This window comes from Diaphorina citri, unplaced genomic scaffold (genome assembly GCF_000475195.1).
Source record: "Diaphorina citri unplaced genomic scaffold, Diaci psyllid genome assembly version 1.1 scaffold277, whole genome shotgun sequence".
In the NCBI taxonomy this organism is placed as follows: domain Eukaryota; kingdom Metazoa; phylum Arthropoda; class Insecta; order Hemiptera; family Psyllidae; genus Diaphorina; species Diaphorina citri.
The window spans coordinates 109,699-128,165 of record NW_007377713.1 but is presented as its reverse complement, the minus strand read 5'-3'; the positions used below and the strand labels follow the sequence as shown (position 1 = coordinate 128,165).

General features: G+C 39.3%; 1 protein-coding gene across 1 annotated transcript in view; it reads left to right on the top strand.

Moving 5' to 3' along the window:
• Positions 1 to 207: 207 nt before the first annotated feature.
• Positions 208 to 18,467, top strand: part of LOC103506966 — a 47,602-nt gene continuing 29,342 nt past the window's right edge. The window contains exons 1-5 of the mRNA XM_026821932.1: positions 208 to 249; positions 336 to 421; positions 1,164 to 1,231; positions 3,655 to 3,741; positions 4,956 to 5,078. Coding sequence (XP_026677733.1) covers positions 208 to 249; positions 336 to 421; positions 1,164 to 1,231; positions 3,655 to 3,741; positions 4,956 to 5,078 — 406 coding nt within the window. The remainder of the gene's footprint in view (positions 250 to 335; positions 422 to 1,163; positions 1,232 to 3,654; positions 3,742 to 4,955; positions 5,079 to 18,467) is intronic.

Below are 18,467 nucleotides of genomic sequence, written 5' to 3'. Positions count from 1 at the left end.
GGACGTCATGTTATTGTATTTTGGTGTATTGCTGGTTCCTCTCTCACAAATAGACGTCATGTTATTGTATTTTGGTGTATTTAGCCCGTGGCGATTCCAGGTTGAATGCGCCAGTTCCCAGCATCACTTACGTCTGTAGTACGGAAATTAGTACTGAAGTTAGAGAACGTCTGGTGTAATCAGTATGCTAGAGGAGGAGAACTATCGATGCGCGACCGTATGCGATACCCCGCGAAGCCTGAGAAGGACGTTATGTATAACTTTGCGAAGCCCCAAACGAGCATAGAAATTAGGTAGTTATTTATTGTATTATTTTTCTGTGTCCTGTTTTTCAGATTAAGACCAACGTTTTCATCGGACAAGATGTAGAAGTGGATATGTTTGACTATACGGCTTATGTCTGCATGAATGTCATTTCTGGGTGAGTAAGAAATTTGCCTTCAGAGTACCTACTGTAGTATCTGTACAGCTAGAAAATTCTGGTTCCTCTCTCACAAATGGACGTCATGTTATTGTATTTTGGTGTATTGCTGGTTCCTCTCTCACAAATAGACGTCATGTTATTGTATTTTGGTGTATTTATAGCCCGTGGCGATTCCAGGTTGAATGCGCCAGTTCCCAGCATCACTTACGTCTGTAGTACGGAAATTAGTACTGAAGTTAGAGAACGTCTGGTGTAATCAGTATGCTAGAGGAGGAGAACTATCGATAGCACTATCGATAGTTTTGGCTATCGAACGCTATCGATAGTTGAGGCTTGACTATCGATAGTTTTCGATAGTATAGTTTTGGCTATCGAACGCTATCGATAGTTGAGGCTTGACTATCGATAGTTTTCGATAGTTTTTTTTCTGTACATTTTTCGTTTGTGAAAAGTGTATATAAAAAAAAAAGAAAGAAAAAATTTTTTTCTGTACATTTTTCGTTTGTTTTAGAAGTGAAAAGTGTAAAAAAAAAGAAAAAAAAATAAATAAAATGTTGAAATAAAACCCTGTGACCTAAATTAATTTTCTTTAAATTAGGTTAGGTTAGGTCTTTTTGGGGGATAAGACCTTTAGAAACAAGGAAAATATGTAATAAAAAAAACTATCGAAAACTTTCGATAGTTTTTTGAATACTATCGATGGCGCCGACTATCGATAGTTCTCTTCCTCTACCTGCAGTATGCAGCTGGGCAATCGCATGCTGCTGATGGTTTTTCCAGGCCCCACTCGGACTAGAAGAGGTTACTGTGAGTTTGTGAGGAGGCGGGTATAGCTTGTCCTTTAGGAATAAAATATGCATCACAATCCGAGTTAAAATATGCATCACTATCCGAGTTAAAATATGCATCACAATCCGAGTTAAAATATGCATCACAATCCGAGTTAAAATATGCATCACAATCCGAGTTAAAATATGCATCACAATCCGAGTTAAAATATGCATCACAATCCGAGTTAAAATATGCATCACAATCCGAGTTAAAATATGCATCACAATCCGAGTTAAAATATGCATCACAATCCGAGTTAAAATATGCATCACAATCCGAGTTAAAATATGCATCACAATCCGAGTTAAAATATGCATCACAATCCGAGTTAAAATATGCATCACAATCCGAGTTAAAATATGCATCACAATCCGAGTTAAAATATGCATCACAATCCGAGTTAAAATATGCATCACAATCCGAGTTAAAATATGCATCACAATCCGAGTTAAAATATGCATCACTATCCGAGTTAAAATATGCATCACAATCCGAGTTAAAATATGCATCACAATCCGAGTTAAAATATGCATCACAATCCGAGTTAAAATATGCATCACAATCCGAGTTAAAATATGCATCACAATCCGAGTTAAAATATGCATCACAATCCGAGTTAAAATATGCATCACAATCCGAGTTAAAATATGCATCACAATCCGAGTTAAAATATGCATCACAATCCGAGTTAAAATATGCATCACAATCCGAGTTAAAATATGCATCACAATCCGAGTTAAAATATGCATCACAATCCGAGTTAAAATATGCATCACAATCCGAGTTAAAATATGCATCACAATCCGAGTTAAAATATGCATCACAATCCGAGTTAAAATATGCATCACAATCCGAGTTAAAATATGCATCACTATCCGAGTTAAAATATGCATCACAATCCGAGTTAAAATATGCATCACAATCCGAGTTAAAATATGCATCACAATCCGAGTTAAAATATGCATCACAATCCGAGTTAAAATATGCATCACAATCCGAGTTAAAATATGCATCACAATCCGAGTTAAAATATGCATCACAATCCGAGTTAAAATATGCATCACAATCCGAGTTAAAATATGCATCACAATCCGAGTTAAAATATGCATCACAATCCGAGTTAAAATATGCATCACAATCCGAGTTAAAATATGCATCACAATCCGAGTTAAAATATGCATCACAATCCGAGTTAAAATATGCATCACAATCCGAGTTAAAATATGCATCACAATCCGAGTTAAAATATGCATCACTATCCGAGTTAAAATATGCATCACAATCCGAGTTAAAATATGCATCACAATCCGAGTTAAAATATGCATCACAATCCGAGTTAAAATATGCATCACAATCCGAGTTAAAATATGCATCACAATCCGAGTTAAAATATGCATCACAATCCGAGTTAAAATATGCATCACAATCCGAGTTAAAATATGCATCACAATCCGAGTTAAAATATGCATCACAATCCGAGTTAAAATATGCATCACAATCCGAGTTAAAATATGCATCACAATCCGAGTTAAAATATGCATCACAATCCGAGTTAAAATATGCATCACAATCCGAGTTAAAATATGCATCACAATCCGAGTTAAAATATGCATCACAATCCGAGTTAAAATATGCATCACTATCCGAGTTAAAATATGCATCACAATCCGAGTTAAAATATGCATCACAATCCGAGTTAAAATATGCATCACAATCCGAGTTAAAATATGCATCACAATCCGAGTTAAAATATGCATCACAATCCGAGTTAAAATATGCATCACAATCCGAGTTAAAATATGCATCACAATCCGAGTTAAAATATGCATCACAATCCGAGTTAAAATATGCATCACAATCCGAGTTAAAATATGCATCACAATCCGAGTTAAAATATGCATCACAATCCGAGTTAAAATATGCATCACAATCCGAGTTAAAATATGCATCACAATCCGAGTTAAAATATGCATCACAATCCGAGTTAAAATATGCATCACAATCCGAGTTAAAATATGCATCACTATCCGAGTTAAAATATGCATCACAATCCGAGTTAAAATATGCATCACAATCCGAGTTAAAATATGCATCACAATCCGAGTTAAAATATGCATCACAATCCGAGTTAAAATATGCATCACAATCCGAGTTAAAATATGCATCACAATCCGAGTTAAAATATGCATCACAATCCGAGTTAAAATATGCATCACAATCCGAGTTAAAATATGCATCACAATCCGAGTTAAAATATGCATCACAATCCGAGTTAAAATATGCATCACAATCCGAGTTAAAATATATATGGTAAATGCACATGAGACATTTTCGATAAACCTGCTCTGGTCAAGACTCGAACCCGCGTTCTCTTACTTACCAGGAATGTTGTGTTTCAGGTTTGCTGATCGTGGTGGTGACGGACAGTGTTACTCAATGCACTAGTTTCCTCATCGTGTACATCATAGCCATGTTCTCATTCACAGGTAAACTCACTTCCACTTCTATCTTGTTGAACGAAACAAGCGAGTTGGTAGTTTTAACTCGACAATATTCCCATTAGTTTGTCTGTTTGTTTCGCCGTAACTCTCGAAAGGCCCAGTTTCGATAAAATTGGCAAATTTGTCCTACCAGTTCAACACATAAAGAACATTCTCTCTCGACGACTGAACCGCTTGGTTGAAAAATGGGTATTTCAATCTCCGTTCATTTTGAAGCTAGTCTTTTTGACAGCAAGTAGGTAGAATGTCACCTCATTGATGGGCAACAAGAGACAAGCAAGGTGCTGGGTCAACACGAGAACATTAGAGTCTAGAAACCCATTCAAATATTATTTTGCAGTCGAATTTTTTGTCGATTGTGTAGGCATTAAACCCGCGGGACCTTCTCCATAGTAAAAGCAAGGGCTTGCAGTTGAAATATAAGCACAATTCTCTTGTCGATGGTGTGGGCAACCCGAGACCTTCGGCATGTGCGTTACCACTAGCGTTGGTAACGTTGCGTTGGGGCACGGTTGGTCCAGTGGTAACGCGCTTGCTTGCCATGCAGAAGGTCCCGGGTTCGAATCCCACCATCGACAAAAATTTGTACTCGTTTTTCGATTGCAAATATTTCAACGGGTTACTTTCTGGTGTTCCCGTGTTGACCCAGCACCTAAATGGGAAGTATTGTGCCCCTTCTCGCCCATCTGACGAAAGGCAAACTACGGGATGGGCATGCCACGCCACAGGCCACATCAAGCGTTGTTGTTGTTGCGGCTTTAGCTTTCGCCGAATGGTGATGGCAGATTAAAGAGAGGATAACCTTTTGTATCTTCCATGCACCGGTGTGATGGTCTCTGGCCATGTTTAATAGGCTCGTCCTGAACCGCAGTCAACCATCGTGAGGACTTGTGCTTATTCTTTAAAAGCAGAGAGAACCCTTTGAAGAACTGCCAGCTAGCTAGGCTGGTTAGGGTTAGCTGTTCTCCTCCCTGTTTATAGTCCCACAGCCAGACGCTAGTCTACTCTCTGTTTAACGTCCCCTAGCTAGGCAGGACGATAGTAAGTTGTCGTTGATTGCAGCTATTCCTGGTGGATAACTGGATACACTTGACTTGGAAATTTCGGATGACATATATCGGTCAACAACTCAACAATATTTCCTACGATTTTGCTGTTAGTTTGTCTATGTGTTATATTCCATTGCTTTGGATTGACAGGTGATCTAGTGCGTGCTATGAGGAAGGAAGGCTGGAATGGTTCTGACGATGGAGAGGAGAGAAACCTACAGTGGACATTTGCTGGAGCCCTGTTTTATTCCATCATTGTCATCACCACTATAGGTAAGTTCTATAGACCTGGGGAACTATTTCCCGAACGGTTTTCCTCTCCAAATTAGAGATTGGAAAAGAGTGAGTGAAAAAGAACTCTTTCATAGGTAAGTTCTATATAGACCTGGGGAACTATTTCCCGAACGGTTTCCCTCTCCAAATTAGAGATTGGAAAAGAGTGAGTGAAAAAGAACTCTTTTCAGTGGACTACTCAGTCAATGAGTCAGATCCTAAAACATGGAACTCTTTTCAGTGGACTACTCAGTCAATGAGTCAGATCCTAAAACATGTAACTCACAGACTCACTCGTCAACTCTCCTAAGGAATAGGGAGTTATGTAGGATCTGACTAATTGTCTGAGAAGTCCACAGAAAAGACCAATTTTATCACTAGTCATAACTCATTCACATTCACTCTGCAGTCTGCACACATCTTTACTCCGATCTCCGAACATTACACTTCTCCAACTCTCAGTCTTCGAACAGATATAAATATTCTCCAGTTTGACATTTTTTATCTGCGCGAGAATTGTGAAGTGCTGAATAAGCCGCCAGCTCTCCTACCCCTGAAAATGAAATTTGAGGAAACAGACAAGTCCAATAGGTCAATTTTTACAAGGCATGGATTTTCATGTTATTTTTTTAAAACAAAAAGTAAAAGAATAATTGCCTCAGCCATTTAGGTCTCTCGCACGTTGGAAGCGTAGTCATATGGTGTTGTATAAAAATCGGACTCCGCTTTCAATTTGCGAAGGGCCTTCATTCCGGATTCCGGCCATTCACCGTCTGACAGACCTGGGTCTAAATGTGAGTGTCGGACATAATTCCTCCTCTGGTGCTGGACGAGACTTGGCATATCTTTTTCACACCAAATTGGTTTTTGTGTATGATGTTGTTTTTCTTAAATCCTAACCTTCAAATAAAAATATAATTTTCTAGAATTTCTTGAGCTCTGAAAGCGAATACACGTTTGGCTTTTCCTTTTCCTTTTTTGGGGGTTTTAAATATGGGGTAGAAAGAAACCCCCCCTGTGGTGGTAGTAGTAGTAGTAGTAGTAGAAACAGTGGCAGAAGTAAGTTCATGGTTGGACTGAGTGTAGAGGTTATTGGAATCGCTACAGGTGCGGAATCCGTCTCACTTTCTAGGTGTCCACAAGGCACAAGGTGCTTCTCCTCAACATTGAACTTCGGTCCTCGGTGGGCAGTAGGTACTTTTCTAACTTGTCCACCAAAGTCTTTCACTTCCATCTTATTCTCTAGCAATTCTTTTTGGTAACACTGTTTTTATTTACACTTGAAGTTCGGACCTTGTTTGTCCTCTTTCAACTTCCTCAACATTGAACTTCTCTGGGCAGTGCATTTGTTCCTTACTTGACTACCAATACAATAGTTTAAGTACATGGTTTCATTAATGTATTGTTCGGCTTTCTTCATTCTTCAAGCAATGCTTTTTTGGTGAGGCTTTAGTTGATTATTCCTCAACACTTGAATCTCTCTGTCTTCTCTGTTTGTGTTTTGTTTCTTCCATCGCACTTCACTTCAGTTGGTAGAGTGCTTCTGTTCTTCATCTTCAGCTTCTCTTGGCGGCCCGACTTCTCTCGTACTGACTATATGAAGACCCCACGGGAAAAAAGATGGGAGTCCACCTTTTCTCATTTTGAGAAAATCGCGTTTTAAACTTTGAAACGCTATTACTAACTTCGGTTGGTAGAGTGCTTCTGTTCTTCATCTTCAGCTTCTCTTGGCGGCCCGACTTCTCTCGTACTGACTATATCTACTGGGGCCTTGAAAAAAGATGGGAGTCCACCTTTTCTCATTTTGAGAAAATCGCGTTTTAAACTTTGAAACGCTATTACTAAATGCTAACACTTAGGATTTTAATTTTTTTTTTCGCTAATCGGTGGAAAATATTGTTGAGCATATATCCTATGGTGAATTGAAACATAAGCACTTGTAGGGAAAATTTAAAAATTAAAATTGTATTCAAAGGTCAAACAAAAAACATCAATAAAGATGAGAGTCCAGGGGTGAAACTGGACATTCATCTTTTTTGCTGTTAAAACTTATAAAAAATGAAAAAACAAAGTAGGTATGTGGTTTTTCCTACCTTAAGCATTGAATAATATTAAATTATTTTAATAATACTCGAGTGAGTTCTACAGAATCACGAGATAGGCCGGTATATGGTATATCTATTTTTTTATTTCAGTCAATCACAAGCACAATGCACTTAGAGCTGAATCCTCCTCGTCTAAAACTTTAGCGTGACAGGTGGCTAAAGTTCGTGTTAACTGAGGAGGAATTACCATAGGTTCATGCCCGTCATTTCCAACACAATCATCTCTTTACCTTGAAGGGTCTGTTGGGTTTGGCGCCATAATGTCCGCCAGGGCTGCTCGGTCCAGTGAGAATGAATGGTTCAGAACCAAATCCTTCAGAATCACCAGCGCCTCTGATTGGTCCAGTGTGATCCTTCTTGTTGGGTCCGCTGTTCAAATCGTTGAAGCAACAATACTGCTTGCCTTCGTCACATTTACCCTGGAAGAAATCAGAGAAAATGAGATTTCTTTAAGGCTAAAAAAAAAAAAAAAAAAAATTCTTCGTTTCGCAAAAAAAAACTATAAAGTTGTATTCTGACCCAAGGGCTATCAGTGCACCAAGTTTGGTTGAAAAATATTTAACCGTTCTTGAATTATCGAGTGACAAACTTTCGCTGCCATACGTATATATATAAATATATATCAAAATGAGTTTTCATAGCGAATAGCTTCCTAGTGACCCAAAAGACCCAAAAAACACACCCCCGACCCAAAGTTGACTTTGCCGAGAAATGAATAGCTCACCCCTAAAGGGGATTTAGGTACCCCAAATTTTGGTTCGACAACTTACGAAAGTAGGTAAATTTTCCTGGGGAGGCGAAAGCGGCCAGGAACTACCTTTCAATCGACCACCAGGGATGGACGGAGGGACTACTTAAAAAGAAGTACATTTTCGGAACATTTCTCTCCCGCAGTCTCTGCACTCTGTGTAGTTCTTATGGAGATTTTAGCGATCAAAAATTGATCATATCTCAGGATCGGTTTAGATTTTCGCAAAATCCTTTTTTATTGCACACATAGACCATAAAAGGAATATTCCTACCAAATTTCAGCTTTCTAGGTGTTGTGGTTCAGGAGATAGAGCGATTAGTGTGTGAAATGTGAATTGTGAAATGTGAATGAGTGAATGGATCTTGTTTTTATAATATAAGATTGATATTAGATCATTATCAGCAAGTTCCAGATCTATTTGATCACTGAATCGCTTCACATTAACCTCACGGTTTAATGAGGATCAGTTTTAATCCTGGTTTAAAATCGCCAGAAGGTTCTATTGATCTGGTGCAGGGGTGAGTAAACCATATGTTGAATGCAAGTGATTCTGAAGAATCAATAATTGGATAACATAGGGCATTTAGATGGCCCGAGTTATACCAACGGGTACCAGGTTGGAGGATAGCGCATCTGACTTGTAAGCGCTAGGCCACTGGTTCGATTCCCACCGGGCACCGGAGGTGCGTCAACAAAGAATGGGGGCCTGTCTCTTTACTTCACCATATCTCGAAAGACTTGTCCGATTTTGGTGAAATTTGACAAAAAAAGTCCAACAGATAAACTGTTAGTCGGTTTTTCACGACGCCCTAAGTTCTCTTTTAAAGTTCACTGAATGCACAATTATTTTATGAACACTGAATTCATCATTATTTCATGAACTTGGTCTGATGTTGCTCTATGTCTAAGGTCCGCGCCCGTGATCACAAAATTTTAGACACCCCTGTCTCGCAATTTCTCGTCAATAGTATCAACTGTTGTGTGTGCTTCTACGCTAATTCATTGCTGAATTAATTGATTATCTTGGATTCAAATCAGATTAGTAGCGTGAAAATGGCAAACAATGTCTCGCAGGTATTTTGCTAGTCCTAGTTCTCACACTATGCCTAGAGTCTACCGTCTAGATACAGAAAGATATCTAGTGGTTCTCATGTCGATCTTGATCAGATATCCATTATCTTCATAATTGAATAATGTGAGTTACAAGTTTTAATTCGACAACTTGGCATTTAGTTTGTCTAATTGCGCCGCAATAGATCTCAAGAACGAAACGGTTTGATGAAATGTGACAAAAATGGTGAAGGGGGCGAATGTAAATTCCCCCGATTTCATGTAAATTAAACATGAAATGTCCAAATCATTGTTGTGCACATTTTCCTCTTTCTATCTTCAAGTATCGGGGGAATTTACATAGTACACATTTCGGGGGAGTTTATCATTCGAGACTCAGGTAGTCGATTTCATTTTCGGGCGAATTTACATCCGGAAATGAGGACCCTTGAAATAATCGGGGGAATTCACATACAGCCGGTGAAGGCAATTTGTTGATTGGTTTTGGAGACCCCATTTCCCTAGTGAGTTCTACGTTTATTCAACTCCTAGTGCTCTACTTGGAAGATGAGATACTTCGCACACATTATGAGACACACTGAAAAGTACCGCATTCTACACAACATCATTCAGGGAAAAATCAATGGAAGAAGACCAAGGAGAAGAAGAAAGTTATCCTGGTTGGGAGATCTTGGAAAATGGTTTGCACAATCCTCAGAACAGTTATTCAGAGCCGCCCAGGACAGAGAACAAGTGGAAATTATGATCGCCAACGTTCACTAGGACACGGCACTACAAGAAAAAGTGCTCTACTTACGAATTGAATGCCAGGAGCCTTGCAGTTGAAGGAGTGAGCACACTTGCAGTTCTGGAAGCTGGTCGGGTCTCCATTCTTATTGAGAGGTCCTTTCTCCCAGGACGGTACAGGGCCGGTCAGGATAGGTACGGAGGGTGGGGGGCCGGCGATAGCACCACCGGGCCTGGACTGCGCAGGGACCAGGTGCCCTTGGGGGCGAGGCCTGGGGTTCTCCGGGAAGCGGTCGCCAGGCCGTTGGTTCTGGGGGAGAGGTATGGGGCCAGGGATGGGGCGAGGGGGCAGGGAGATGACGTTACCTTGGCCCTGGTTAGGGAAGGGCCGGGAAGGTTGGATGGTAATCAGGCCTGAATTGAGATTCTCCTCTACCTCGTACCGGTTCTGAGGCCCTCGTGGTCCTCTGAGAATGAAAAATAATCAAACAAAGTGAGTTCTACATTTTAGTTCAACTATTTTTCCTTTTCTTCGTCTGTTTGTTAGTTTTACTATAACTCCTGAATGGTTAGTCAGATTTTGACCACATTTGGTACACATATTAAAGCACATGAAGAAAATTGGCTCATCACAATTTGGACCTTGTCTTTGGGGTCCCCGATTTACCCTTTTTCTGAGCAAAATTGCATTTCAGTTCGACTATTTTTCCTTTTCTTCGTCTGTTTGTTAGTTTTACTATAGCTCCTGAATGGTTAGTCAGATTTTTACCACATTTGGTACATATATTAAAGCACATGAAGAAAATTGGCTCATCACAATTTGGACCTTGTCTTTGGGGTCCCCGATTTACCCTTTTTCTGAGCAAAATTGTAATCATGGACACAACCGTTCCATATCTATCCAGTGCTGAACAAATTAATCGTCTTCATTCACTGACTGAGTTTTACCCTGTACTTTATTTTATTCTTCGTCCTGGACTCGAAGCACCAACCTTCGGATACGAAGTCTACCGCGCTAACCAAGTAACCACTACAGAAGCGCGCTACTCACTTGTAATTCCTATTATCCACGTTAGACCGTTCCATACCAATCGTCTTCATTCACTGACTGAGTTTTACTCTGTACTTTATTTTATTCCTCGTCCTGGACTTGAAGCATCAACCTTCGGATACGAAGTCTACCGCGCTAACCAAGTAACCACTACAGAAGCGCGCTACTCACTTGTAATTCCTATTATCCACGTTAGGATTGAACAGTCCCCCGTCATCATCCTGCTGGGTCGCGCTCTGGTACTTTCCCTTCCAATCGTCTTCATTCACTGACTGAGTTTTACTCTGTACTTTATTTTATTCTTCGTCCTGGACACGAAGCATCAACCTTCGGATACGAAGTCTACCGCGCTAACCAAGTAACCACTACAGAAGTGCTCTACTCACTTGTAATTCCTATTATCCACGTTAGGATTGAACAGTCCCCCGTCATCATCCTGCTGGGTCGCGCTCTGGTACTTTCCCTTAAAACAAAAAGTAAAAGAATAATTGCCTCAGCTATTTAGGTCTCTCGCACGTTGGAAGCGTAGTCATATGGTGTTGTGTAAAAATCGGACTCCGCTTTCAATTTGCGAAGGGCCTTCATTCCGGCCATTCACACTCAGACTGTCTGACAGACTTGGGTCTAAGTGTGAGTGTCGGACATAATTCCTCCTCTGGTGCTGGACGAGACTTGGCATATCTTTTTCACACCAAATTGGTTTTTGTATATGATGTTGTTTTTCTTAAATCTTAACCTTCAAATAAAAATATAATTTTCTAGAATTTCTTGAGCTCTGAAAGCGAATACACGTTTGGCTTTTCCTTTTCCTTTTTTTGGGGGTTTTAAATATGGGGTAGAAACCCCCCTGTGGTGGTAGTAGTAGTAGTAGAAACAGTGGCAGAAGTAAGTTCATGGTTGGACTGAGTGTAGAGGTTATTGGAATCGCTACAGGTGCGGAATCATTTAACGTCCCCTAGCTAGACAGGACGATAGTTGTCGTTGATTGCAGCTCTTCCTGGTGGATAAGTGGATACACTTGAGTTGGAAATTTCGGATGACACATATCGGTCAACAACTCAACAATAGTTTTGCTGTTAGTTTGTCTATGTGTTATATTTGCTTCTCCTCAACATTGAACTTCGGTCTTTGGTGGGCAGTACGTACTTTTCTAACTTGTCCACCAAAGTCTTTCACCTCCATCTTATTCTCTAGCAATTCTTTTTGGTGCAACACTGTTTTTATTTACACTTGAAGTTCGGACCTTGTTTGTCCTCTTTCAACTTCCTCAACATTGAACTTCTCTGGGCAGTGCATTTGTTCCTTACTTGACTACCAATACAATAGTTTAAGTACATGGTTTCATTAATGTATTGTTTTTCTTTCTTCATTCTTCAAGCAATGCTTTTTTTGGTGAGGCTTTAGTTGATTATTCCTCAACACTTGAATCTCTCTGTCTTCTCTGTTTCTGTTTTGTTTCTTCCATCGCACTTCGCACTTCACTTCGGTTGGCAGAGTGCTTCTGTTCTTCATCTTCAGCTTCTCTTGGCGGCCCGACTTCTCTCGTACTGACTATATCTACTGGGGCCTTCAAACTCATCGTAATCTCTGGGACCTCCGGGGCCGCCAAAATTTGGACCTGGTCCACCCTGGAAATTAAAAATTTTTTTTGAAAATTGGACTCCCATCTTTTTTCCCGAGGGGTCTTCATATCTACTGGGGCCTTCAAACTCATCGTAATCTCTGGGACCTCCGGGGCCGCCAAAATTTGGACCTGGTCCACCCTGGAAATTAAAAAAAGAGTTGATTTTTCAGATTATGTACCTATGAATATTGTACGTGTGGGTTTTACCTTTTAATCGCCGACAAGCTACCCGCCTCCTCACATTACCCTCACATCCATCCTGATGCGTTCATGAGTACTGACAAGTATCCCACCCCCCGCAGACCCCGCGGCTCTGCGAGGCGGGGGGGCGGGATAAGATTGATATTAGATCATTATCAGCAAGTTCCAGATCTATTTGATCACTGAATCGCTTCACATTAACCTCACGGTTTAATGAGAATCAGTTTTAATCCTGGTTTAAAATCGCCAGAAGGTTCTATTGATCTGGTGCAGGGGTGAGTAAACCATATTATGTTGAATGCAAGTGATTCTGAAGAATCAATAATTGGATGACATAGGGCATTTAGATGGCCCGAGTTATACCAACGGGTACCAGGTTGGAGGATAGCGCATCTGACTTGTAAGCGCTAGGCCACTGGTCAAGTTGAATGCAAGTGATACTGAAGAATCAATATTTGGATGACATAGGGCATTTAGATGGCCCCAGTTTTACCAACGGGTGCCAGGTTGGAGGATAGCGCATCTGACTTGTAAGCGTTAGGCCACTGGTTCGATTCCCACCGGGCACCGGAGGTGCGTCAACAAAGAATGGGGGTCCTGTCTCTTTACTTCACCATATCTCTCGAAAGACTTGTCCGATTTTGGTGAAATTTGACAAACAAAGTCCAACAGATAAACTGTAAGTCGGTTTTTCATGACGCCCTAAGTTCTCTTTTAAAGTTCACTGAATGCACAATTATTTTATGAACACTGAATTCATCATTATTTTATGAACTTATTGGTCTGATGTTGCTCTATGTCTAGGTCCGCGCCCGTGATCACAAAATTTTAGACACCCCTGTCTCGCAATTTCTCGTCAATCGTCAATAGTATCAACTGTTGTGTGTGCTTCTAGGCTAATTCATTGCTGAATTAATTGATTATCTTGGATTCAAATCAGATTAGTAGACGCTCGAAAGACTTGTCCGATTTTGGTAAAATTTGACAAAAAAAAGTCCAACAAATAAACTGTAAGTCGGTTTTTCATGACGCTCTAAGTTCTCTTTTAAAGTTCTTTGAATGCACAATTATTTTATGAACACTGAATTCATCATTATTTTATGAACTTATTGGTCTGATGTTGCTCTATGTCTATGTCCGCGCCCATGATCACAAAATTTTAGACACCCCTGTCTCACAATTTCTCGTCAATAGTATCAACTGTTGTGTGTGCTTCTAGGCTAATTCATTGCTGAATTAATTGATTATCTTGGATTCAAATCAGATTAGTAGCGTGAAAATGGCAAACAATGTCTCGCAGGTATTTTGCTAGTCCTAGTTCTCACACTATGCCTAGAGTCTACCGTCTAGATACAGAAAGATACCTAGTGGTTCTCATGTCGATCTTGATCAGATATCCATTATCTTCATAATTGAATAATGTGAGTTACAAGTTTTAATTCGACAACTTGGCATTTAGTTTGTCATCAGAAAGGGTAAGGGTTCTGTTAATTAAATTCTTGGCACAATTAATTTTATATGACATGGGCTGGTTACTATAATAGTTCAATAATCTACCAGAGTGTGTCGGTTTCTTATAATGACAGGTTTCAATTGATCCATTAGTATTTTTTATGACAGTAAGATCTAAAAAGGGTAAAGACGAACAATTTTCTTCTTCTAAGGTAAATTGAATATCAGGATGAAAGGAGTTGAAAGTACCAAGAACATGGGTAATTTTATTAGAATCGACGGACATAAAGGTATCATCAACATATTTAATGGCAAACTGCAAACAATCCTGAAGTTGTGGAAGAACACTATCAAATAGGGAATCAAGGACAATATCAGCAACAATAGGGGATAATGAACAACCCATGGCAAGGGAATCTTGGGTGTATACATTGTTGTTATGAGAGAAATAAGCAGTAGTAAGACAAAATTCAATAATTTCTTTAAAAAGTTCAAAATTTAGATTGGTATGATTTTTAATAACATTCCATTTTCCCAAGATTAGATTTAAATTTTAGGTAAACCATAAATTTTGGGGTTTACCTAAAATTCATAAGCCTGAGCTAAAACTAAGACCCATTGTTTCTTGCATTAATTCCCCATCCTACAATTTATCTAAATTTTAGCTTCTTGTCTGCTAATTCATATGATTACTCATTTTACTTCCCTTATGAGCTACTAGCTGTAGTTATGAGCTTATGACTAACAACAGTAGTATCATCATACGCCTTATTAACAACCTAATAATCCACCTACTTATTGAGCTACTAGCTGTAGTTATGAGCTTATGACTAACAACAGTAGTATCATCATACGCCTTATTAACAACCTAATAATCCACCTACTTATTTCAAACTTCCCCCTTAACCAGAGGCGGCTGGTCAGAAAATTCAAGGGTGGTCGAACAAGCGAAGTGAGTCCAAAGTCTTAACTCAAGGATTTTGCATTTAGTCTGTCTGTTTATTTCGCGATACCTTTCCTTTCGAAATGCATGTTCGATTTTTATGAAAATTAGCAAAAATGCATCCACATGAAGGACATTTTTTCATTAGATTTTAAGCCGATTAGATTCGGACCCCGGGGAACGCTTTGAACGATACTTAGTGCTTTTCATAGTCTTGTAGCGAAGTGAGTCCAAAGTCTTAACTCAAGGATTTTGCATTTAGTCTGTCTGTTTGTTTCGCGATACCTTTCCTTTCGAAATGCATGTTCGATTTTTATGAAAATTAGCAAAAATGCATCCAAGTGAAGGACATTTTTTCATTAGATTTTAAGCCGATTAGATTCGGACCCCGGGGAACGCTTTGAACGATACTTGGTGCTTTTCATAGTCTTAATGAAATTCTTCTTCTTTTTTCGCTATATCTCTGGAATTGTCCGTCAGATTCTGACGAAATTTGGTAAACTAAAAATGCATCCACATGAAGGACATTTTTTCATTAGATTTTAAGCCGATTAGATTCGGACCCCGGGGAACGCTTCGAACGATACTTAGTGCTTTTCATAGTCTTGATGAAATTCTTCTTCTTTTTTTCGCTATATCTCTGGAATTGTCCGTCTGATTCTGACGAAATTTGGTAAACATGTTCAACACATAAAAGGGACTAGTAATCCATTGAGACCTGGTGCATTCATTATGCTATGGTCAGTTTTTATGAAAATTAGCAAAAATGCATCCAAATCAAGGACATTTTTTCATTAGATTTTAAGCCGATTAGATTCGGACCCCGGGGAACGCTTTGAACGATACTTAGTGCTTTTCATAGTCTTAATGAAATTCTTCTTCTTTTTTCGCTATATCTCTGGAATTGTCCGTCTGATTCGGACGAAATTTGGTAAACATGTTCAACACATAAAAGGGACTTGCTGATATCAATCATGGACAACGTTGCGTTGTCTTTAGTAATCCGTTGACGTTGAGACCTGGTGCATTCATTCTGTTATGGTCACTACGTCACTAGGTACGCGTCGACACTGATCAAACTTTAAATTCTGGGTCTTCCCTGATAGGTCAAAGTTCCGCATGGTTTGGTCTCAACACTTCAAGGTCATTTATAAAATGACCTATAACATTTCAAGGTCACACATATAATGACCTCAAGGTCATTGGGTCCATCTATGTCTTCAGCCTCGGTCAGTGTGGGTCGACAGCCATGACCCAAATCATCCTCACCCAGAGCTTCTTATGTTTCCTTAGCGATGGTGAATGACTGAACTACTATTCTTACTACTATTGTCCGAGTGTAGGAAACTATTGCAGTAATTATCTGTAGTATCGTTTGGTTTTTATCAATGGGTGATGTGTGATAGGTATGTCATTCATTGTGTACTCTAGACCAGTGTTTCCCAACCTAGTTTTTTTGGTTTTTTGACTTTATGGTTTTCTGGACAAAATTTGCACCACCATTTTAGACCAGTGTTTCCCAACCTGGGCGATGGAGATTTTCATGGGGGCGATGAAGCCTTAGGGGGCGATATGGGGGGCGATCAATAAAAGGAGCGATAAAGGGAGCGATTGCTATCTTTTCCTTACTCCCCTTTTATTTCACATGATTTTTTTGGCATAACAACCACTTTCTTAGGCAGCTATTATATACATATTATTTACTTCTACTTTAAGTTGCAGTTACGATTTATTATTATGCGATCTGAATGGTGTGTTGGGAGGAGGTCAAATCTTATTAGCTACCTGAACTTCCGTGATATGTATATGAACTTATGTGAGTATGTGTAGCCAATACTAACATTGCTTGAAGTAGGTATGTAGTGTACCTACTGTAGGAAGTAGAGAAGTATGTATATGTAACATTACTTTGTTTGTACGTTCCATACAAGTATTTATAACAAAAACTTTTGGAACAAAAAAACATTGATAAGAACACGTCATGACATTTGTATAGGTACTTTAGGAACTTAGGTAGGCACCCATCACGATCTGTATATTTAGTGGGTGTCCTACTAAAGGTGAAGGTATACGAGTTCGTTACGTAAAGCACCAGGTAATGTCTGAGTGGATATGGCATTACTCGTATGCCATGGTAGGTATTGATATCCACTAACATGATTTGTTCCTGTGGTTCAGTGAACTAAAGACCTCACTCGGAAAAAAGGCTGCTACAAGATTCCCAAAAGTCCAATTTGGACCGAAATCTAATTGGAAAAATATCTATCTAGCCTTTGCCCAGCCACCCAGCCTAGTTGGGTGAGTAGCCCGCCTGCCTTATAAGCGCTGGAAATTTAGTTGCACTTCCCAAAGTTCCTACATGCTAATTAACCTAAATAGGTACCTAGATATAAGTTTACCTAGGAACTGCATATACGAATGCCTTTTTTGATACATTAATAATACTAATTCACAAGTAAAAATAAATGAAAAAAAAAAAAAAAAGTTTAGGTACTTACATGTTTTCATGGTGCGTCGGAAAAAATCTTAAAACTAAAAAATAAATAAATAAAATAAATTTAAAAAAAGCAACTTAGATAAAAATAAATAAACTGAGATCACTGTTCTCGCGGATTCATGGTGTTCCACAGCGGAGCGATTCTTGTAGAATGAATGAGATTAGAACTGATCTTACCGATTTACCGATCTTAGAGTCGGAATTTGACTTCAAGTATGTATAATCCATAATCCGTGTAATGCATGCAATATACCTCCCACCCTTGTATTTTGTCATTGAAATCTTCATTCTGTCCCCTACTGTACACCATAACGCCCCCATCCCCCCATTATTTCCGATTTGGAACCTAAAGCTCTGTCCACACACATAGTCGACGCCGTCAATCGACCCGATCGATGTCGCCTGAAACCGCACACTGCCTCGACAACATAGAATCTACGTTGTCGAGGTATTGTATGGATTCAGTCGACACTCGACATAGATCAACCATTGATCGGGTCGATCGACGGCGTCGACTAAGTGTGGACATAGCTTAAGAGGTAAAAACCTTACCACCCACGTGACCAAAGTATTTATTGTTGTTGACCAAGGGTGATTTATTGATTTTTGTTGATTACGCTCCACTCTTGGGTTCAGGGAAGAAACATTGATATTACCTATGAACTATATTATTAATGTAAATTTTATATTGACAATGGTGACTTGCATTAAGGATTCCTCCTACTGAATGAACTTGACTCGTATCTACTGATCTACTGACCAAACTGAATACCAGACAGTATGGCGTATAGCCCGTATAGGTCTCTAATCTGAGGAGCAGCCCTAGAAAGAAATTTTCTGAAGGAACTTTTCGCAGAATTTGACGCTATATAAATTTGAGGCTTAGGTTTTGTTCATTTAATTTGTTTGTTCATTTAAACTGTTTGTATCTCTCTTTTTTATATATTTTATTATTATTATTATTATTA